The sequence below is a fragment of the Capra hircus genome, chromosome 9 (assembly GCF_001704415.2).
Source record: "Capra hircus breed San Clemente chromosome 9, ASM170441v1, whole genome shotgun sequence".
In the NCBI taxonomy this organism is placed as follows: domain Eukaryota; kingdom Metazoa; phylum Chordata; class Mammalia; order Artiodactyla; family Bovidae; genus Capra; species Capra hircus.
The window spans coordinates 19657494-19682242 of NC_030816.1; the positions used below are offsets into that span (position 1 = coordinate 19657494).

The 24749-nt window shown below is 37.3% G+C and overlaps 1 protein-coding gene across 1 annotated transcript in view; it reads left to right on the top strand.

Moving 5' to 3' along the window:
• CEP85L (centrosomal protein 85 like) overlaps positions 1 to 24749 on the top strand; it is a 147050-nt gene that overhangs the window by 91370 nt on the left and 30931 nt on the right. The window contains exons 4-8 of the mRNA XM_018053019.1: positions 2107 to 2228; positions 12550 to 12667; positions 17708 to 17887; positions 22002 to 22154; positions 24197 to 24351. Of these exons, the coding sequence (XP_017908508.1) occupies positions 2107 to 2228; positions 12550 to 12667; positions 17708 to 17887; positions 22002 to 22154; positions 24197 to 24351 (728 nt within the window). The remainder of the gene's footprint in view (positions 1 to 2106; positions 2229 to 12549; positions 12668 to 17707; positions 17888 to 22001; positions 22155 to 24196; positions 24352 to 24749) is intronic.

Below are 24749 nucleotides of genomic sequence, written 5' to 3' on the forward strand. Positions count from 1 at the left end.
TTGAAATACCTTCTTGGTCAGCTGGGCCGTAATAGAAAGAGTGAGAGTGTGGTACTATTTTGTTGGGCTCCCTGTATTTGAATCCTGGCTCTGGTGGCTACATATAAGCTGGTAGACAGTGTTGAAATGGGAGAATTTTGAGAGACTGATTAGCAGCAACTAGCCAGTCAGGAAGGATGCCGTGAGTGGTGTCCTGAAGGCCCCCGTTTATGCCAGGAAGTGACTCTTTGTTGGGTGATGGAAAGCTCTGAGGAGTGGCCTAGGTAGTGGATAGGACATTCAGGGGGTTTGAAAGTGTTAATGGCTCAATTATGTCTGACTCTTTGCGACCCCATGGACTGTGGCTTCAGGCAAGAATACTGGAGTGGGTTTCCATCTTTTTCTCCAGGGCCTCTTCCTGACCCAGGGATTGAACCTGGGTCTCCTGCATTGCAGGGAGATTCTTTACCATTTAGCCACTAGGGAAGGCCTTTCAAGGTGTTTGGGCAGCATCTATTTTCAACCACAGTGAAAATGCTTTGGGACTGCAACAACTGATGTATCCGTACTGGCGCATGTTGGCCCCATATCAACCTGAGTTGTATATTAGGCAGAAGAAAGAATAAAATTCAAAAGCTAAATCTCTGACTAGCCTGTCTCTATAACCCTGTGTGTCACCCTGACTCCAAATATCTGCCCATTTGACAAAGTGAAGTACCCTGTTATCACCTGGTTTCTAGCATTCTTAGTCTGGTCATCTGCTGCTGCCTGAAACATCCTGTCCTAGGATTACTTGACAGGCATTTTAAAGGTTTAATCTAGGACTAGTTGATGTCACCCAGTTACTGGTTTATTCAGAAACAAGTCTTGTCGGTAGATCTTTGGAAAGCAAAGGATAAAGATACTGCTGCAAGTTTGAATTCCTTGAAAGTTGCTTTTTGGTGTTCGTGTAGCATCTCTTAGTTTGCCAAGGAATTTGTGTTCCTGTTTGATTTACCAATTGTGTTAGTTTCTTAGAGCTGCCATAACAGACAAACAAGGTAGCTTACACAACAGAAATTTCTGTCTCACAGTTCTGGAGGTTAAAAGTTCAGAATCAAGGTGTCAGCAGAATGAATTTCTCCTGAGGGCTGTGAATAAAAGTCTGTTTCAGGCTGGTTTCTAGTGGCTTTCTGGCAATCGTGTTATGTTCATCTCTTTACACAGTCTTCCCACTGTGCGTGTCTGTGTTCACATTTCCCCTTTTGTGTTAGTCTAATGACTTCATCTTGACTTTATCTGCAGAGTCTATATTTCTAAACGAGGCTGCATTCTGAGGTATTAGGGGTTAGAACTTCAGCATCATTTTGAGGAGTCAGTTCAGCCAGTACCACCAGTATTAAAATTTTAATTTTGTTTCAGTGATAGGAGTTTGAAGATATGTTACATTGGTTTTGTTGTTGTTTGTGTTGTTTAAATACCTCAAATATTTTTAAAAGTCTAAACAGATTTTTTTTTTTTTCTAAATGTTACGCTAGAGACCGGCAGTCATCTAGATTATCTGATTAATAGTCATTTTCTATGGCTATATTTACTACTTTGGGAAGATATTTTAGCTTTTGAAGTTTTAATGTAATTAAAGGATGATGTGGTGAATGACAATTTCAAGATGTGGAAGCCCTTCTGGTGATATATACACCGTCTAGTCTAGCCTTATGATGTGGTGAATGGCAATTTCAAGCATGGAAGCCCTTCTGGTGATACATACACAGTCTAGTCTAGCCTTACAATGTGGTGAATGGCAGTTTCAAGATGTGGAAGCCCTTCTGGTGATACACACAGTCTAGTCTAGCCTTACCGCACTCCTTCCTTAGGCAGTGATTAACTTCTCATTTCCAGAAAGCTTCCACAAGATAATGAGGCCAACATCATACATTAGTACTATAATGTGCTCTGCTGTCTACCGATTCTTGGTTAGATTTGTACATTTACTTTAGAACTTTCTTGAAATTCTTCATGTTATGTTGTATTCACAGGTGTAGTTTAAATTTTTTTTTTTATGAAAATCATTGGGAAAATACTAGATGACATATAAATATTCCCTTTAGCCACTTTTAGTATACTAACAGTGTACACATGTTTGTGCAGGTTTTGTCTGGATCATCTCGTCAAAGTTACTCACCTCCCGGCTATCAAGATTTCAGTAAGTGGGAATCAGTGCTGAAAATAAAAGAAGGGCTGCTAAGGCAGAAAGAGATTGTAATTGATCGGTGAGTCTTTTTTTTTTATTACTGAGTATTTCAGGCATGCAGAAGTGTAGATTAATAAAGTAAGTATCTTTGGTTTTTTTTGTGTTTTTTTTTTAGTTTTTTATTTTTTAAATTTTAAAATCTTTAATTCTTACATGCGTCCCAAACATGAACCCCCCTCCCACCTCCCTCCCCATAACATCTCTCTGGGTCATCCCCATGCACCAGCCCCAAGCATGCTGTATCCTGCGTCAGACATAGACTGGCGATTCAATTCTTACATGATAGTATACATGTTAGAATGCCATTCTCCCAAATCATCCCACCCTCTCCCTCTCCCTCTGAGTCCAAAAGTCTGTTATACACATATGTGTCTTTTTTCCTGTCTTGCATACAGGGTCGTCATTGCCATCTTCCTAAATTCCATATATATGTGTTAGTATACTGTATTGGTGTTTTTCTTTCTGGCTTACTTCACTCTGTATAATCGGCTCCAGTTTCATCCGTCTCATCAGAACTGATTCAAATGAATTCTTTTTAACGGCTGAGTAATACTCCATTGTGTATATGTACCACAGCTTTCTTATCCATTCATCTGCTGATGGACATCTAGGTTGTTTCCATGTCCTGGCTATTATAAACAGTGCTGCGATGAACATTGGGGTACACGTGTCTCTTTCAATTCTGGTTTCCTTGGTGTGTATGCCCAGCAGTGGGATTGCTGGGTCATAAGGTAGTTCTGTTTGCAATCTTTGTACCTACCACTTAGAGTTTAAGAAATAGAACCTTAGAAGGACATTGAAGTCTCATTCTGTCTATTCCCAGTCCCAGACATTTCCGAAATTTTGCCTATTTGAGTACCAAAGCTCTGAAAAAAAAATTATTTTAAACTGAATAGACTCCTGATTATTCTAAGCAATAAATCTTAATATTACTTAATTATTTATGATCTATATTGGTTATACTTTGGGGATAATTAAACCTGTTGCCTATCATGGTAATTGGAAGATAGCTTGAGAAGGCATTTTTTCTTAATCAGTGCTAGTTACTACTTATTTTAATGTGCTTTTATGAGATAAAGTACTAGCTATTTTAATCTTCAAATTAAATCCTTATTCAAACCTTTAAATAATTTAATAGTTGAAATTTCAAAAGATTTTGCTTAGAAACTTAATGTTAAGCACAATCTGCTGGAATATAAACCAGTGCATAGACCTTCTGACTTCCTTATTCTCCACTGTGTTCTCAACATCTTGAACAGAGCCTGGCATGTAGTACATGTGCTTAGTGCTTGATAACGTCCATGCCTGGTAAATGGATGAAGACTGCAAGAGATCGTTACAATTGATTCTATGAAAAGCTATCTTAAAATATCAGATGTTTCTAGTATAAGTGAATTTTATGTATAGACACAGTTGGATATATATTTTTAATACTTAATTTATTGTATATACTCGAAATTGATGCTGTTTTTAAACAGACCAAAATTCAGACCTTCATTAATATGAATTGGTTTGTCCTCAGTGAGAATCACTCAGCTTTTATTATTTTTTAGACACCATTATACCATTCTGTTGAGTATAAGTTAATAGATGTTTTAGTTCATGTGGGCTGCTATAACAAAATATCATAGACTGGGTAGCTTATTATTGTTCAGTTACTCAGTCATGTTGGACTCTTTGTGATCCCGTAGACTGTAGCACGCCAGTCTTTCCCGTCCTTCACCATCTCTCAGAGTTTGCTCAAACTCATGTCCTTTGAGTCGGTAATGCCATCCAACTACCTCATCCTCTGTCATCCTCTTCTCCTCCTGCCTTCAGTCTTTCCCAGCATCATTGTACAGGAGGCGCTGATGAAAACCATCCCCAAGAAAAAGAAATGCAAGGAGGCAAAATGGTAGTCTAAGGAGGCCTTTCAAATAGCTGAGAAAAGAAGAGACGTGAAAGGCAAAGGAGAAAAGGAAAGATATACCCATCTGAATGCAGAGTTCCAGAGAATAGCAAGGAGAGATCAGAATGCCTTTTTAAATGAACAATGCAAAGAAACAGGAAAATAATAGAATGCTTATAGACAATAAATATTTATTTCTCCCACTTCTAGAGGCTGGGAAGTCCAAGGCACTGACCAATTCAGTGAGAATCTGGTGAGAGCCAACTCCCTGGTTCATAGATGGCCATCTTCTTGCTGTAGCCTCATGTGGTGAAAGGGGCAAGGGAACTCTCCAGAGCTGCTTTTGTAGTGATCCTAATTGCATTTGTTTGAACTCTGTCTTCGTGACCTTATCACTTCCCAAAGACCCTCCACCTTCTATACCACCTTCTAATGTTGGGCATTAGGATTTAATGTATGAATCTCGGGGAAGGCTCCCAGCATTCAGTCTGTGGAAGTAAGAAATACAGGTTATTATTAATATAGTCTATTAAACATATTTATATTTATCAATTTTGTATATATAGAAGGATACTAAGGAAATAATCCAAAATCATTCAGAGCTGCTCAGTTGGCCAATTCTTGTTTTAATTAAAAAATTTTTTTTATTGAAGTATAGTTGATTACAATGTATAGGTATACAGCTAAATGATTCATATATATCTGTATGTGTATATATATTCATATATATTTACATATAAATAACCTTTTCAGATCCTTTTATCATGTAGGTTTATTACAAAATATTGAGTATAGTTCTTTCTGCTATACTGTAGGCCCTTACATGTGTATGTGGTGGCTCGGATGGTAAAGAATCTGCCTGCAGTGCAGGAGACCTGGGTTCGATCCCTGGATTGGGAAGATCCCCTGGAGAAGGAAATGGCAACCCACTCCAGTATTCTTGCCTGGAGAATTCCACAGACAGAGAAACCTGGTAGGCTACAGTCCATGGGATCACAAAGAGTCGTACACGACTCAGTGACTAACACTATACACTGTGTTACTCTTGTTTTTAATTTATCCATCCCTGCCATCTTTCTCCTTTGGTAGCCATAAGTTTGTTTTCTGTGTCTGTGAGTTTCTGTTTTGTAAATAAGTTCATTTGTATCATATTTTAGATTCCACATATGAACGATACCATATTTTTTTCCTGTAAAATATTTATCCTGGACTTAGTACGATACTCTCTAGACCCATTCATGTTGCTGCAGATGGCATTACTGCATTCTCTTTTATGGCTGCATAATATTCTGTTGTTTATGGGTACTACATCTTTATCCATTCATCTGTTGGTGGACATTTAGGTTGTTCCCATGTCTTGGCTGTTGTAAACAGTGTTGCAGTGAACATCGGGGTGCATATCTTCTCAAGTTATAGTTTTCTCCAGATATATGGCCAGGAATGGGATGGCAGGATCATATGGTAGCTCCACTCTGAGTTTTTTAAGGAACCTCCATACTGTTCTCCATAGTAGCTATACCAGTTTTCATTCCCACCAACAGTATAGGAAGGTTCCCTTTTCTCCACACCCTCTCCAGCACTTATTATTTGTAGACTTTTTGTTGATGGCCATTCTCACTGGTGTGAGGTCATACCTAATTGTAGTTTTGATCTGCATTTCTCTAGTAATTAGCAGTGTTGAGCATCTTTTCATGTATCTTTTGGCCATCTGTGTGTCTTCTTTGGAGAACTGCCTATATCTTCTGCATTGTCATGAGTAGGAGTTGGCTGGCCTGGCTAGCCGCACCTGGATGGCCTGTAGCTCCCATACAAGCATCTGCAGGGGTCTGTTACCCTGCAGTATTCTAGCCAGGGTTTGTTCGTAGGGTGGCTGGTTGAAGCTCAAAGAGGAAATGAAGCATACACGTTCTCTTGGAGATTAGGCTCGGAAGTGGCACAGAATCACTTCCTCTGTGTTCTGATTGGTCACAAGGCCAGGAGACTTCACCTGTGGACAAAAGGAACAAAAGGAGTGTAAGTAATACAGGGAAGGGAATAATTATGGGTGTTTTTGTGAATAGTATACTGCACCCAGTGTCTTAAATAATCTTCGATATTTTACAAGTCTGTTATAAAATTTATGATGATTAATGCATTTGATATTGTATAAGAGGAAGAAAAAGTAGCTCTTCTTTCTGTAGCAATAGAATCAGAATTTAAAAGCAAAAAATGTTCATGTATAAAAATCTTTATATAACACATATAGTATTAAAATTGAGAACAAAATAATAGGATATCTTTCTTCTAGGAACCAGATTAGACTAATGGCCTTTAAAATTGTGATAACACATACAGAGGGTATTTCAGAGACAGAGATGACAGGATTTAGTTTCTTCCTGGATGAAGCTGAGAGTGAAGATGCTAAACTTTTCTGTTTTGGAATATGGTGTGGTTGATGATACCTTGAACGTCACTTAACTAAAAATTGTACACTGTATATTATTCCTGAAAATATCAAGTTGTTCATGATTGCATGAGAAAAAAAATTTTTTTTTTTTACCATGCCTATAGCTTTTATAGATTTTGGTTAATCAAAGAAGATCAAATGTTAAGGAAAATTAGCTGCTATAGAAACTGTTCTTATGGCTACCAGTGGGAAATGATCAGAGTGATAGATTGAAAGTTTGGCATTGACATGGATGTATTTTTAAAATAGATAACCAACAAGGACCTACTGTATATAGCACAGGGAAATCTGTTCAATATTCTGTAATAACCTAAATGGGAAAAGAATTTGGAAAAGAATATACATTTATATATGTAAGTAAATCACTTTGCTGTACATATGAAACTAATAGAGCATTGTTAATCAACTATACTCCAATATAAAATAAAATTTTTTAAAAAATTAAGAAAAAGAAACTGTTCTTAAATGTCCCCTATCTTATGAGAAAAAGCACACAGTTCAATTGCAAAAGCAGCTCAAAGGAGGAAACCTGGTTTCCTAATTCTTTATACTTGATACTAACCATTTAGGTAATTCAGAATAAGATACTTGACCTTTTGCAAATTGATTGTCTCGTCTGCCTGGGTACAAGGAGTTTCACTACTTAAGCAAAAAGTGAGATTTTCGAAGATCACTGTTCTAGGCAGCTCCCCTCTCCCACCTAGCTGTACAGCATGAGGATTAAAAGAATGAGTGTGTGTAAAAAGTCATAATCCTGTCTGATGCATAGTGGCCATTAACAAAGAGTACCCTCATTATATGTTTTATGTATATAATAGTTATATTTATGTAATTGTCTTTCCTCAGTAGATTCTGAGCTCCTTCACAGAAGAGAGTTTCAAGTATATTTTATTACTCATAATAGAAACTCACTAAATATTTGTTCAGAGGAAATAGCCTCATTTTAATGAAAAAGAAGCTAAGGTTTTTGGTTAATCTATGCTGTTGCTGATACTCATGGTTCTTATAATGGTTTACACTTAGAAGTTGCTTGGCTCCTGCTGCTGAATTGAACAGATAAAATATAAGGATAAGTCAGTGTACTGGAGCCTGATTTAGAGAGGAAACCCGCTACACTCGGTGGAGACAGCTGAATTAATGCTATTAGTAAATGATGCTGTCGGCACAGAGGAGAATCTCATTCTGTCATTACTTGCAATTTCCAGTATAGTACCTACAAATCTTCTTAAAATTTTGTCCAATACTAAGAAATCTGACTAGCCACTGTTTCGGGGTTCTTGGGAAGGAGACTAAATATTTCAGTTCAGTTGTTCAGTCATGTCCAACTCTTCGCAAACCCCATGGACCACAGCACGCCAGGCCTCCCTGTCCATCACCAACTCCAGAAGTCTACTCAAACTCGTCTCCATTGAGTTGGTGATGCCATCCATCCACTTCATTCTCTGTCGTCCCCTTCTCCTCCCGCCTTCAATCTTTCCCAGCATCAGAGTCTTTTCAAACGAGTCAGCTCTTCACATCAGGTGGCCAAAGTGTTGGAGTTTCAGCTTCAACAGTCTGTCCAGTGAACACTCAGGACTGATCTCCTTTAGGATGGACTGGTTGGATCTCCTTGCAGTCCAAGGGACTCTCAAGAGTCTTCTCCAATACCACAGTTCAAAAGCATCAATTCTTCGGTGCTCAGCTTCCTTTATAGTCCAACTCTCACATCCATACTGAGATGGACCTTTGTTGGCAAAATAATGTCTCTGCTTTTCAATATGCTATCTAGGTTGGTCATAACTTTTCTTCCAAGGAGTAAGCATCTTTTTATTTCATGGTTGCAGTCACCATCTGCAGTGATTTTGGAGCCCCCCAAAATAAAGTCTGACACTGTTTCCCTGTCTATTTTTCATGAAGTGATGGGACCAGATGCCATGATCTTTGTTTCCTGAATGTTGAGCTTTAAGCCAACTTTTTCACTCTCTTTCACTTTCATCAAGAGGCTCTTTAGTTCCTCTTCACTTTCTGCCATAAGGGTGGTGTCATCTGCATATCTGAGGTTATTGATATTTCTCCCGGCAATCTTGATTCCAGCTTGTGCTTCTTCCAGCCCAGCATTTCTCATGATATACTCTGCATATAAGTTAAATAAGCAGGGTGAATATATACAAGTCTTTTTTATTCATGAGCCCTAGAACACACCTGCATTTATGCTAATGAGGTGATTCTTAAGCCCTGGATATCTGCTTCAGGACCTGGGCTGTTCACCAGAGACCAACCCTGTCAGAGGGTTGGGTCTTGGAGCTAGTTCAGCCTCCAGGGAGAGGAGGGGACTGGAGATTGAATTCAGTCACACAGCTGGTGATTTAATCAGTCATGCCCATGCAGTGAAATTCTATAATAAAAATTTTGGGAACTCACCAGATTTGTAGCCAGTTGGTTTTGTCTGGCATCTGAAGTGAGGCTTTCTTGCTGGGGACTCTGCCCTAAGAGTTGTGAAGTCCAGTGCTAAGGTACAGTGTTTGGTGTCCGAATAGAATTTCACACAGTATAGCAGCTGGCCTTGAAACGAAATAGATTTAGAAATTAATTTTATGATGCTATATACCTACGTTCTTTTAAACTGCCAGTGAATCTGTTCTGGTTCAGGAACACTGGTTTGGGACCCTGTGACGAGACCTAAAAGGCGTGAGAGGAGGTGCTGTCCACGTGCCAAAGAGGTGGCTCTGAGGTTCCACAATGCCGCCCCAGGTGCCCTGCGCCAGGCCTGGAGTGGAACCTGCGTGTCCCATCCCCCGGCCGCTCGCGGTCCACTCTGGTCAGAGTCTGATGACAGTGGCAGCACTAAGGGACCCACCTCAGGAACAGTATAAGCTTTGAAGACGTTGCTTTGTACTTCTCCTGGGAGGAATGGAGGCTCCTTGATGAGGCTCAGAGATGCCTGTACCTCAGTGTGATGCTGCAAAACTTTGCATTCATATCTTCACTAGCTAGGGCTTCAGGGACAATGCTGAAAAGCAGTGGGTAGCAGGACATCCTTGCCTTCTTCCTGATCTTAATGACCCAGATAACCATGATGGTGTGATCACTCACCTAGAACGAGACACCTTGGAGTGCAAAGTCAAGTGGGCCTTAGGAAGCATCACTGTGAACAAAGCTAATGGAGGTGATGGAATTCCAGCTCAGCTATTTCAAATCCTAAAAGATGATGCTGGTAAAGTGCTGAACTCAATATGCCAGCAAGTTTGGAAAAGTCAGCAGTGGCCACAGGCTGGAAAAGGTCAGTTTTCATTCCAATCTCGAAGAAAGGCAGCGCCAAAGAATGTTCAACCTACCTCACAATTGTACTCCTTTCACATGCTAGCAAAGTAAGGCTCAAAATTCTGCAAGCTAGACTTCAACAGTACATAAACTGAGAAATTCCAGATGTTCAAGCTGGATTTAGAAAAGGCAGAGGAACCAGATATCAAATTGATAACATCCATTGACTCATAGAAAAAACAAGAGAATTCCAGAAAGACATCTACTTCTGCTTCATTGACTATGCTGAAGTCTTTGTGTGGATCACAACAAACTGTGGAAAATTCTGAAAAAGGTGGGAATACCAGACCACCTGACCTGCCTCCTGAGAAACCTGTATGCAGGTCAAAAAGCTACAGTTAGAACTGAACATGGGACAACAGACTTGTTACAGATGGGAAAGGAGTATGTCAGGCTGTATATTGTCCCCCTGCTTATTTAACTTCTATGCAGAGAATATCATACGAAATGCTGGGCTGGATGAAGCACAAGCTGGAATCAAGATTGCCGGGAGAAATACCCTTATGGCAAAAAGTGAAGAGGAACTAAAGAGCCTCTTGACGAAGGTGAAAGAGGAGAGTGAAAAAGCTGTCTTAAATCTCAACATTCAAAACACCAAGATCATGGCATCCAGTCCTATCACTTCATGGCAAATAGATGAGGAAATAACGGAAACAGAGACTTTATTTTTTGGGCTCCAAAATCACTGTAGATGCTGACTGCAGCCATGATATTAAAAGACAGTTGCTCCATGGAAGAAAAGCTATGACCTACCTAGACAGCATATTAAAAAGCAGAGACATTACTTTGCCAACAAAGGTCCGTCTAGTCAAAGCTATGGTTTTTCCAGTAGTCATGTATGGATGTGAGGGTTGGAACATAAAGAAGGTTGAGCACTGAAGAACTGATGCTTTTGAACTGTGATGTAGGAGAAGACTCTTGAGAGTCCCTTGGACTGCAAGGAGATCCAGTCAGTCCATCCCAAAGGAGATCAGTCCTGAATATTCATTGGAAGGAATGATGCTGAAGCTGAAGCTCCCATTCTTTGGCCACCTGATTCGAAGAGCCTACTCTTTAAAAGACCCTGATGGAAAAGAGTGAAGGCCAGAGAAGGGGACGACAGAGGATGAGGTGGTTGGATTGCATCACCAACTCAACAAACATGAGTTTGAGCAGGCTCCGGGAGATGATGAAGGACAGGGAGGCCTGGCGTGCTGCAGTCTATGGGGTCACAAAGAGTTGGACATGGCTGAGCAACTGAACAATAAATATATCTAGGTATAAACAGGCAAAATAACTTAGAAACACACTACTAAAACTGTATTAAATACTCAAGTAAACTGATAAAAATAATGAAATCTTAATTCAACACTTGTGATGGAGAATAAATATGATATAAATATAATAAATAAATACCCCATCTTGCATTACAAGATCTATCTCAAAATGAAAGCTGTACTGTAAATTGCTGTGAGCAAAATCTCATCTGTTAATTGATCGTATATGTGAAATTGGAGTTTTAATAACTCTTAATAACCTAATATGTACACATATGCCTCGCTTTGGGAATCTGATCATAAATCCCAGGTTATAAAGCAGATGAGTTAGGAGGACATTTAATATGAATTCTATTTTTTTAAAAAATCCACACTATACCAGAGAATTCACCACTGATTTTAAAAGTTTACCTAGCAAAATTATAATGTGATTTTACTTCCACATGTAATTAAGTGTGAAACATACACAATGCTCAGGGCTCAAATGATGGCATTTTTTAGTAATAAAATATTTTTAAATTAAGATGTTACATTTGTTTTTAGACATGTTATCACATACTTTATAGTATAATATAAACAAATTAGTAAAATTTTACTGGTCTTCCTCTTTCCACCCTATACCTTTGGTCACCTCTTCTTTTATTTCAATCTGTCTTCCCTCTCTATCTCTCATAACTTCATTATGAGTCTTACTATTAAATTTTTGATGATTAATGGTAATACATATAAAACTCTTAGCATGTTGCCTGACACATTAGCAGTTTTCAAATGTTTTAGGAAAAATTCACAAAAATTATACCATTTGATTAGAGTAAGTTATGATCCACTGAGGAAATATATGAACTTCAGTGTGCCCGGGTCCAGCATGAGGCTACATTAAAATGAAATTTCAGCGCTATCAAGAGATGTAAATCTGCTGCCATGTGAGTTCTGCATCCTTGGTGATGTTTCTGCGTAGATCATGCAACCTGGATGTTGTAGATAAGGTGCAGGCAGAGCGCAGCAATTGAACTACATGATATTTATAAAAATGCCTGTCACCCCTTACAATGAATTTTTTCAGATGTTTCAGTTGGTATTGCATGTTGAAAAGAATTTGGATGAATGGAAATAATGATAATAAGATAAAGGCATTCCTGACTGAGAATGAAACAGTTTGTATGTTAGGCAGCAAGAAGAAAGAAAGCAAAGCATGACTTTGTCAGAACCTAGAAAGAGTATTCTACAAAAGATTATGTTCTTTTGAGTAACCAGAAGTACTCAGTATGAACTTTTTTCTATATTTAACATATCTCATGGTACTGTGATTTAAAAAGATTTCTTATTATGAATTTTAAGATCGTACTTCTGACTCTTAATGCCAAATTAGAATAGTGAAAATTCTGCTTTTAATTAGATCAACTTATAAAAGTATGTTTTGTGTAATGTGACCCCAACTTATGTTTTGCAGGCAGAAGCAACAAATTACCCACCTGCATGAAAGAATAAGGGATAATGAATTACGAGCCCAACATGCCATGTTAGGACATTATGTAAATTGTGAGGATTCTTATGGGGCTGGTTTGCAGGTAAGATTACAAAGGGTTTTGTGGTTGTTTTACTAGTATTGTCAGACATAAACTGTATGATTAGGACATTTTGGGGATTAGCCATCTGTCCTATGGTTCATATTTATATGTGTAGTAAAAGCTGTTCCAGTGCTGTTTTCCATCTGCCCAGTTCACATGCTTTTCCCGCACTAACAGGAACTACTATTATCAGTTTCTAGTGTAGCCTTCCAGAGTTGATATTTGTTACAACTCACAGATAAATTTATTTTTTCCTACGCAAAAGATATCAAACCATATAAAATATTCAACATACTACTTTTTTCTTCATATTATATGAAATTACATAAAATACAATGACTATTTCCATGTAATTACCTAGGCAGCATCCCTTTCCTTTGCTTTTACAGCTGCTTGATTTCCCATTTTATGGAAACAGCATAATTTATCCATCCTATCTCTGCTTGTCAAAATCTGGGTTGTTTTCTAGTTTGGGACTACTGTGCATAGTCTTATGAAAGTGAAACTATGCTCATTAAACAGTAGCTCCCCATCTCACTCCCTGACCCGTGGCAGCTACCATTCTACTTTCTGTCTCTGTGATTTTTAGTTACTCCAGATATCTCATGCTAAATGGAATTATGTAGCATGGTCTTTTTGTGGCTGGCATATTTCACTTAGTGTACTATCCTCAAGGTTCATCCATATTGTAGACGTGTCAGAATTTCCTTCCTTGTTAAGGCCAAATAACATCCCATTGGATGTACACCACGTTTCGCTTTTCTGCTCATCTTTCAGTGGACACTTGGCTGGATTCCATATTTTATCTGTAGCGAATAATAACCACTGTGAACATTTTTGCATCATTTATTTGAACATGAATACTCTTGGCAAAATACTTTATGGTAATATGTACTTCTATTTGGTCATTTCCGTTTATATCTTATTCTCAGAATTAAATCAATTTAAGTGTAATTTTTTTCCTCCAGTATATTTTCAAACTTGCAGTTTTATTAAAGGCATTGTTATATTAAAATCAGGACATGATAAATAAAGACCAAATAACAGACTTATTTGAGGCAGAGGCACTTAACATAGAGATTCCGGCTTGTTTGTCATACTTCAGTTACTGATATATCAAATACCTTGTTGTTATGTGATGTCATCTAAAAGTTCCACCACATGACAGCAAGTGTCTATCATACTGAGATTAGTAGTGTTCAGTTATTTGAAAGTGGTATTTCTGTGCTGCTTAAGTAGTATAATTCGCTTTGATAAGAGTATTTTAATAGAACCATGCAGTTTCTCCTTATAACTTCATTATTCTGAATAAAGGTTTTACTTGAATTATACAATTATTATTATATTACCAAAAAACATAAAACTTAATGCCTGTCTGCAAGCTTAAAGAAAATGTCTTTTGACACATAGCATCACACCAGTAGAGGGCTCTCTTAAGTCAGTCTGCAAGGACAGATAGAAATATAAGGAAAATGGGGTTGCTAAAAATAATATAAGAATTTTAAATTATGTGGGGGAGTTAAAATACTGTTGAGAAATTCATTTTAAAGGATAAGTGTGAGACTCCCCAGTGGTTAAGACTTTGCCTTCCAATGCAGGTTCAATTCCTGGTCAGAGATCCCAGACGACTCGTGGCCAGAAAAACCCCCCAAAAAACATAGAACAGAAGCAATGTTGTAACACATTCAGTAAACATTTTAATAGTGGTGTACATTTAAAAAATCTTTTTTAAAAAAGGTAAGTGCAATTAATAAAAGAGAAAGCAAGGAACCACCTCCAGTACTAAATGGATACAATAAATATGTAAATTTTTTTAGTAGATTGATACAGAGAGTGAATAAAATGGCAAAAGTTTAGAAGTAACATATGATAATAAAATCTCCTTAGTGAAGGAAGTTTTTATTTTTCTTTATATTTTATTGAACAAATTTAACATGTAATATGGAATGAGTTTGGGCTTCCCTTGTGGCTCAGAGGGTAAAGAATTCACCTGCAACGCAGATCTAGGTTTCACCCCTGGGTCTGGAACATCCCTTGAAGAAGGGACTGGGTACCCACTCCAGTATTCTTGCCTGGAGAATTCCCATGGATAGAGGAGCCTGGCAGGCTACAATCCATGGGGTCACAGAAGAGTCAGACACGACTGAGTTACTAAGCACACACACACAGTGTGTGTTTAAGGTGTATGGCATGTTGCTTTGATACATTTGTATGTAATATGATTGCTATTTTAGTGGTATTCATCACATTACATAATTATAGTACAGTATTGTTGTCTGTATTCATTACACTGTCATTAACTACTTGTGGCATATTTACTGCTTGTTGAAATTTTACCCTTAAGCACCACACCCTTATCCTCAGTGGGTGCCCCACCCTTTCCCATGATCCCTGGTAAGAAGGTCCTCTCTGTTTATTATAGGTTTAATTTATTTAGATTCCACATATAAGTGGTTTCATACAGTACTTGCTTTTCTTTATCTGATTTATCTCATTTAGCATAAGGTGCTCAAGATCTATGTATGTGCGAAGATATCCTCCTTTCTCATGGCTGAGTAAACTCCATTGTGTATTACAGCTTTTATCCATTCATACGTTGATGGACATTGGGATTGTTGCCTTATCTTGGCTGTTGTAAATAATGCTGCGATAACTATGGGAGCGCATGTATCTTGTAGAAATCATGTTTTCTTCTGGGTATATATCCAGAGATTAAATTGCTGGATCCTATGGTAGATTTGTTTTTTTATATTTTTGAGGAACCATCATATTGTTTTTTGTAATGGCCACGCTAATTTATACTCCCACCAACCATGTTTAAGAGGTCCCCTTTCCAGCACCCCTTATGCCTTGTCTTCTTTATGATAACCATTCTAACATGTGGGAGGTAAGATGTTATTTTGATTTTGATTTGAATTTCTCTGATGATTAGCATTCCCTGATGTGATGTTGAGCATTTTTCCATATGTCTGTTGGCCATTTTTATTTTCTCATTGAAAATATGTCTGTTTAGTTCTTCTGCCTATTTTTAAACCACGTTGTCTTTTGTTAAGCTGAATGAGTCTTTTATATATTTTGGATTTTAACCCCTTATCTGGTATGGGGTTTGTAAAATGTTCTCCCATTCAGTAGGTTGTCTTTTCATTTTGTTAATTGTTTCTTTTACTGTACTTCTTTTTTAGATTAGTCTCATTTGTTGATGTTTGCTTTTGTTGTTTGTCCTTTTGGCATTATGTAAGAAAAAAGTCATTGCCAAGACAAATATCGATGACTTCTAGGAGTTTTATGGTATCAGGTCTTAACGTTAATTTTTGTGAGTCATGTGATGTAGGGGCCTACTTTCATTGTTCTGCATGTGTTTCTACAGTTTTCCCATCACCATACCCACTCTTGGCTCCTTGTTGAATACGAGTTGACGTTATATTTTAGAGTTTAATTCCGGGCTCTCCATTCAGTTTCAGTGGTCAGTCTGTCAATGCCAGTACCAGTTTCATTACTGTGATTTGTAGGGTAATTTGGAATCTAGAAGTGTGATGCTTCTGGTTTTGTTCTTTTTCTCAGTATTGCTTTGGCTGTCCAGGGTCTTTTCTGGGTCCATACAAACTTTAGGATTGTTTATTCTGTTTCTGTGAAGAATAGCAAAGGGATTTTTCCCTAGGATTTATAAACATTACTTTTTATGCACAGCGTTTTGTATTTGCACATTTTTGGGGTCCATAATTTGTTCATCCTAACTCCTTAGTATATTTAAAAAAGGAAATTATGCTTTTAATATTCTGTATATTCTAGGTTTAAAAAGTATATTTTTGAAATAAAATACCTTTTAAATTAATTTATCGATAAAAAATATAACTCTTGAGAAGTAAATTCTGTTTGCCTATTAAAAACTTTGAATAATCTTAAAATCAAAATGACCTGAGAACTAGACACTGCTAAGTCTCATAGGTGGAAAATGAGAACCAGGTCTTAATCCTAAAATTCAAACTGCCTCAGTTGTTTCAGTAGTAGAATTACTAGAACCAAAGAGTGGTTTGTACTTATAATATCTTATACCAAAATTTCAACCTGTAGTTAACAGGCTTGCATGGAAAAAACTCAAATGCGAAAGACCCTTCTTCATTGTGCTAAAAATTGAAGAAAGGCCAGCACTGGTTATTTGTTGTCTTTCTGATGATAGTCATTCTGCCAGGTATGAGGTCATATCTCACTGTGGCTTTGATTTGCATTTCCCCAACAATTAATGATGTTGAACATCTTTTCATGTGCCTGTTGGCCATCTGTATGTCTTCTTTGAAAAAAAATTTTTCAGGTCCTCTGTCCATTTTTTAATCGTGTTCCCCCCCGCCCCCCCGCACCTTGATGTTGAGTTGTACGAGTTCTTTGTGTATTTTGGATATTAACCTCTTATCAGATATATCATTTGCCTTTATTTTCTCTCATTCAGATCTTGTCTGACTCTCCTTCAAAGCCTTGCTCATGAAGGGAATAATACATTTGTTCATTTAGCAATTATTTTTGAACTCATCTTGTGCCCAGCCACTGCCCTATGAAATAAGGATAAAAGAACAATTAAGATGGACAGAAATTCCTGATTTCATGAATTCAACCCTTACTTTCTGGTTAGGGGAAACACTCCATTAATACTTATTGATATGTATTTATTGGTATGTATTAACTTTATTAGGGATCTCATTTACCTGTTAGCTAAAAATGATCACCTGTGAGAAAAGACTTATTTCCCCAGAACTTTTACTTCTTTATAATGTCCTTTTTACACTCTAATGCCTTTTAACCAAATAATAGCTGCTTTTTATTTAGCTCTGCCTTGTGCTAGGAACTTCATGTAACTTGGCCATGGTAGGTAATTTGCATTGATCACAGCACATAACTGAGAAGCAGGAGAGCTGGGGTTAATGCCGAGGTCTGTCATTAAAGGCCTGTGTGTGCTCTTTGTACTGTCCCTCATTTCCAGTTTCTTTCCATTGGTTCAGGACAAGTAAACTTTTAAAGCCTTGCCTGTGTGCTTCTCTTTCTGAATAGCCACAATATGAGAACACCTCCCTCCAGTCTCCATTTTCAGACCAGTCAGCATCCCATTCCCAGCACGAGGAACTTGAGCAAAAGCTTGCATCTACTGAGAAAGAAGTTTTACAGCTCAATCAGTTTCTCAAACAAAGAATAAGCCAATTTAGTGAAGAGAAGAAGAAACTGGAGGAAAAGGTAGGTATTTTTAATAAAGTTGAATAAGGCCAAAGGCATTCCTTCAGCATACGATTTTTTTTTGTTATCTACTGTATGCCAGGTATCTTACCAAGTTTATTATACTAAAGTGAATAGTTTTACAGTAACTTTTGAGAAACCCCGTACAAAATCTACAAAAATCCAGGCATTTTTTTTTGAGAAACAAAAATACCATTGTATATTATGTTATGTCTTTCTAAATAATAGTAAAGCTCTTTTTAGTTGCCTATGCTGAGATGTGACACCAGTAACTTTTCTCCTTTTCCTTTTTGGGTCCTGTATCTTTGTCATGTATAGTATGAAGGATTGCTAAATGAAATAAAAGTGGTCTTTCTTTCAGAAGCACATGACTTCAAGTTATTTAAGGTGAAGCCCTTGAATAGAATAAGTAGCTGAAAGCCAGATGCCTATATATACACAATACATCTGTACATTTATTTGACCTTTCTGCCTTTATTAAAGTATTTTCACATACTTCATCTCATTCCATTATAGTATCATTTAAAAATCATCTTAAGCAGTTACTTAGTTGTAGAACTGGCTTTAGATTTCTCTTGTTACACTCAACTTACTATTCTATAAACTAACCTCCCATTCAGGTGATCTTAAGGCAGTCACTATGGTTTTCTGTAGACAAGATTGGCACTATTGATAAGAAACTCACTGATATTTTTGAGTCAGTATAGATATACATGTGTGTATGCACACACACATGAGCTAAAATTTTTTATCTTCCAAAAATAATTTGACATTTTACATGGCAGATAGAAATTGCTGAAAAGCTAGACTTAAAATTCAAGACAATTTAACTCTTTGTTTGCTGCCTTGGTTCTAATAATAATTTATAAAAAAAAATTAGAGGAAAATACTTTCTCCCTAATCTGTTTTGTTCTAATAATTGTATTTAAAATAAAGAAAAATAAATCTGTTTGTAAATTTCGTCTAAAATGGAACTCTCCTATTGCCTTCTAGGAATGATCTCAGTATTGTGTAATACTTGAAAGAAAAATCTTATCTTTTTATAACTAAAATAAGAAAGATTTATTAGCATTGTCTCATTTGATGGCTTCCCTGGTAGCTCAGACAGTAAAGAATCTGCCTGCAATACAGAAGACCCAGGTTCAGTCCCTGGGTTAGGAAGATCCTCTGAAGAAGGGAATGGTTACACACTCTAGTATTCTTGCCTGGAAAATTCCATGGACAAAGGAGCCTGGCGGGCTGCAGTCCATAGACTTAGGAAGAGTCAGACATGACTCAGTGACTAACACTTTCCCTGTTCTTTTCTTTTCATTGTGTGTTGCTGTTGTTCAGTCACTAAGTTATGTCCTCCTCTTTGTAACTGCATGGACTGCAGCTTGCCAGACTTCCCTGTCCTTCACCATCTCCTGGAGTTGGCTTAAACTCATGTCCACTGAGTTAGTGATGCCATCCAACCTTCTCATCTGTTGTCCCCCTCTCCCCCTGCCTTCAATCTGTCCCAGCATCAAGGTCTTTTCCAGTGAGTTGGCTCTTGGCCTCAGGTGGCCAAAATATTGGAGCTTCGGCATATTCAGGGTTGGTTTCCTTTAGGATTGACTAGTTTGATCTCCTTGCAGTCCAAGGGACTCTTGAGTGTCTTCACCCCAACAGTTTGAAAGCATCAATTCATTTACCCGTAGGTAATTACTGGAGTTCAAAATTCAGTGACCTCTATTAATCTGAAACACAAAACTTGGAAGTTAAATAAACAAAAACCAGTAAATAGAGAACTTCTCATCAGTTAGCAGAGTAAAGAAAAACAAGAAAACTAGATCCAGTAATTATGTGTGATCAGCTGCTTGTGGTCACAGATAACAGAGATGATGTCTGATCAAGTGTTGGCCAAGATCTGTGATCCAGAGCAGCAAGCTTGACATGATAGCAAAGAAGAGAGTTGACCAATCAGAGAAAAAGAAGATACCTTTTGAACTGTGGTGTTGGAGAAGATTTTTGAGAGTCCCTTGGACTGCAAGGAGATCCAACCAGTCCATTCTGAAGGAGATCAACCCTGGGATTTCTTTGGAAGGAATGATGCTGAAGCTGAAACTCCAGTACTTTGGCCACCTTACACGAAGAGTTGACTCATTGGAAAAGATTCTGATGCTGGGAGGTATTGAGGGCAGGAGGAGAAGGGGACGACTGAGGATGAGATGGCTGGATGGCATCACGGACTCGATGGACGTGAGTCTGAGTGAACTCCTGGAGTTGGTGATGGACAGGGAGATGGTGATGGACAGGGAGGCCTGGCGTGCTGCGATTCATGGGGTCGCAAAGAGTTGGACATGACTGAGCGACTGAACTGAACTGAAATGAGGACGCCTTTGCATGGTAGAAGTCAACCTGTCTAAATTATTCTAGTGGCTCCTTTCTGAGGTCACAATTATGTCACATTTAAGACAGTTAAACAATTAAGTGTAAATTAGGGAGCGTGCAGTAAAAGTAGACTGGTCAGTTATGTAACTTACAGGGTCATTTGCTAAGGCAAAAACAGGATGGTGTGGTCTTTGCAGGTCACAACGAGTGCCAGCATCCGTAAGTTCTGGTAGAGAACAAGTTAAATTGCACACCAGCACCTTGATTTTAGTCCTGAGGAAGCCCCAGCACATAGTAGGATTTGTCTGTTTTACCAGTGTTGCTCCTGACCCAAAGAACTAAGTGGCTCCTAATTTTATTAATGGAAGAAATAGATGAAATAAGATGTGATGTGTTTTTCTAATTGAAATTGTTTTAATAAAAGTTGTTATACAGTGGACCTGAAAGAAATTAGCACAAAAGAAACTAGATTGTGGCCAAGCATTAGCTTTTATAAAATTTGGAAGAGTAATCCATTATACTATTGATTACTACTTATTTCCATGGTGAATATGAGAAAAGGCTATAAAGTTATTTTAGAACCCTATAAGCTTGTGAAATAATATTAAATGTCTGAAAGGCAATTTAAAGTAAACATAGTCTAGAGTTTACTTTTTAGGCAACTGTTTGTACATGCTTTGTTTTTAATTGACCTTGAGTATGAAAGAGCTGTAGCAGTAGTATCTCTACAGAATCTAAAGATTTGTATATTCCAGATGGAAAGGCAAAAACAAATAGCACATAAAAATCTGAGGTTCAACCTGTACAAATTGGGATTTACTAGTATTATGAATTGTATATGTTCTCTAGTAGGTGTTCAGGTAACGTATTTCATCAGTCCTAGGGTGGCATTAATGATAAGGTACGTTTTTATTTTATATAATTTTTGGAAGGAAAATATGCTGCAAGTTCAGTTTGACACAATGCTTTAGCAACAGTCTTGCTTGAGCTGTGGATTACTCTCATTAGTCCCATTATTTGTTCTTAAGTATTTGATCATTTTGGTAAGTGTCCTGGCTTTGATTGGATTACTTTATTTAGTACACGATAAGCAATTCCTTTGTCTGTAAGTAACAAAACAGCTTTAATTACTTATAGATATCTTCTTTTCTTAATTCACATAAAACATTGCACATAACTTTGCAAGAAATAAATTAAAGTCGTCATTCCAGAGATGATACTTGCTTCACTGATTTCAGAATTATACCCTGAAACTGTTCCTGTTTTTCTGGGTACCAAGACAGAAACAATGCCAAAATAAGTTGGTTTTTCAATGCCAAACTTTATAAAATTATTTTTCAATGCCAAACTATAATGTAACATTTCAAAAGTATTTTAAATGTCATTTACACTTAGCACTATTTCAAATTGTACATAATAATGTTGAAATGACATATGAATAGTCTTGACTAAATTTGCACATATGCAGACAATAAAAACTATATCATTCCTGCAGCCTGGCTGACTGCAGTTTATAGGACATCATCAGTTGTAAAGCAAATAAAAATTCCCAAACTCTTAATTTCAGTGATATGAGAATTTGCAAAAATGTGAATCTTAGAATTTATGAAATAAGGTAACTCATACGTAAGTTGGAAGTGATGTTAGCTATATCTGAAACTGTTGGCGAATTCAGTGATGCCTAAGATTAGGATGTTTATATAATAATAATATTGTTATTTTTTGACACGAAACCCCTAAAGATTCTTAATCTTTTTTTTAGCTTAAAACCAGAGATAGATACATTAGTAGCTTGAAAAAGAAATGCCAGAAGGAGTCTGAACAGAACAAAGAAAAGCAGAGAAGAATTGAGACCTTGGAAAAGTACCTGGCTGATCTTCCAACTCTTGATGATGTGCAGAGTCAGAGTCTACAGGTAACATGAAATAGAATGCTGATCTTTAAATGGCAGGAAACATATTCTTTTTTGAATTGACTCTTTTGACATATGAAATTTATAGTGTTTCATTCATTTTGTAAATTTTTATAATTAAAATTTTTGGTTGTATATTTGGCTAATTGTAAGTTAAATCTGTATGCTTAATTGCCATTTTTAGGATTAACTTTAATTAGAAACTTTGTTCATTTAAGCATGAGTAGGTCTTTCTTGTTCTTAATTAACATGTGGTTTCCTACGCAATGAACCTGTGTCTTAACCCTGACTGTTCTACTCTACAGTTTCTAAACCACTGACACCCCATTCCACCACGTGCACCTCAGTTCTGACCTTTCCCAGTGTTCTCTGGGAGCCACCGAGGCTTAACAAGACCTTTTTGGACTATCTTTCTAGATACTTGTCTTGTTTTCATCATTCTTCTTAATCTTTCCATAAATTCTTTCTTGTACTTCAATCTATGACCTCCATTCACTCCTCTGACTGCTGACTGTTTTCCTTTCTTAGCAATATCTCATGCAAAGTCCTTTTACCAACCCTGGTGAGGCCTTTCCTCTTGAGGCCTTATTTGTAAATGCTACAAATTTGGAATAGTCCATTAAACCTACTTTTTAGTCTTTTCTCAAAGTCTTTCTGATCATGGGATTTTCAATCTCCATACTATTGATATTTGAGGGCGAGTAATACTTTGTTTTTTGACCCTATCCTGGGCGTTAAAGGTTGCTTAACAACATTTCTGGCCTCTATCTACTGGATGCCGATAGCACTGCTCCTTTTCTTCCCCCTAAACCAAAAATGTCTACAGACTTTCCTAAAGGTCTCCTGCAGGGAGTGGAGGGATGAGAATCATTGATCTAATCCATGGTGTATCATTATTCTGAAGACTTTAGACCTACAGCACATTCTCTGTTTACGGTAATTTATAAGTTGTAAAACTAAGAGCTGGTGATATCATGAAGGAATTAAAGAAGGACCCACAAGGGTTTGAGCAGGAACAGAGAGGACTGCAGATTTTAAAATGTGTGTTCATACCATATTATTCCCATTAGGATGGCTAATATCTAAAAAACGGAAAGTAACAAGCGTTGGTGGTGATGTGGAGAAATTCTAATTCCTTGTGCACTGCTGGTGGGAATGTAGTATGGTGCAGCCACTATTGTAAACCATATGACAGTCCTCAAAAATATTAAAAACAATTACTATATGCTCCATTAATTCTGCTTCTGGGCATATACTAAAAATAATGGCAAGCAGAGTCTCAAACAGGTGTTCATTCACAGTGTGTGTCCATAGCAGCGTTATCTCCAATAGCCGGAATGTAGAGGCAGCTCAGTGTCCGTCAGTGGACGAATGGATGATCAAACTGTGATGCATGCATACATTATAGCCTTAAAAAGGAACGGCTTTCTCACACATACTGCAGCATGGGTGAGCCTATGGACATTTGCTAAGTGAAATAAGCCAGTCACACAGATAAACAGATAAAGATAAATGAATCAGAGAAAAATAGGTATGGGTACCTAAAGTAATCAAATTCGTAGAGACAGAGAGACAGAAAGTCAAAGGGTGATTGCCAGGGGTTGAGGGGAGATGTAGATGGAGAGTTGTTAATGGATAGAAAGTTTGTTTTGCAAGATGAAAGAGTTCTGGTGATTAGTTTACGACAATGTGAATGTACTGAACTCTACTGAATTGTACATTTAAAAATGGTTATTAAGATGGTAGATTTTATGTTACGTGTATTTTGCCACAAATAAAAATAGAACCATATCCCCAAACTCAGATTATTCACCTTTCTGTCTATGGCTTCCAGAAATTTCTGGCTGTATTCTGCTCTTCTCCATAATCCCACTCTCTAGGCTCTCTTTATGCAAAGGAAGAGATAGTGTTAAGTGCTATACATGAGATGAAGATAGCGTGGTTTTAACAGTCAGTCTAAGAATTCTTGAGAGCCTGGTATCGATTACTAGTAGGAACACATTTAATATTCTTTGTGTTATGAACTTCAACAAATTTCTCTTTAGCTTCAAGTTCTAGAAGAAAAAAATAAGAATTTGCAAGAGACTTTGATAGATGTGGAAAAAAAGCTTGAAGAGTTCAAAAAACAGTATCAAGAAAAAGAGGCACAGCTAATATGCCAGAAAAAGAAAGAAAAGGAGTTGGTAACTACAGTTCAGAGGTAAGAAACCCTCAGTAATCCTTTTATGTTATTTTTAGTTTATTCTTTATTTTTCAAAGAGCATTTTCACTTAAAATGCGTTAATTTATAATTGGTGCTCTATTATTTTTCTTAAAGATGTACTGTTGATAACCAAAAGTATTATGTCATCGAAATAGATTGTCTCAGTTGCAGTTTATTTGATCCAATATACTGACATCTTGGTTTTAGACGATTTTAGATGAAAATAGTTTTTTAAAAAGACACCAGTTGAAACCAGGAAGTATTAACACAAACCCTTTATCTAATGGCTTTGTCAATAAGTAAAAATTCTAAATAACAAAAAGCAGGGCAGCCGGACTGCACCTCTTAATGGGACCTGTCCGAGTAACTGGTCCCATTTCACCTGACCGCAGAGT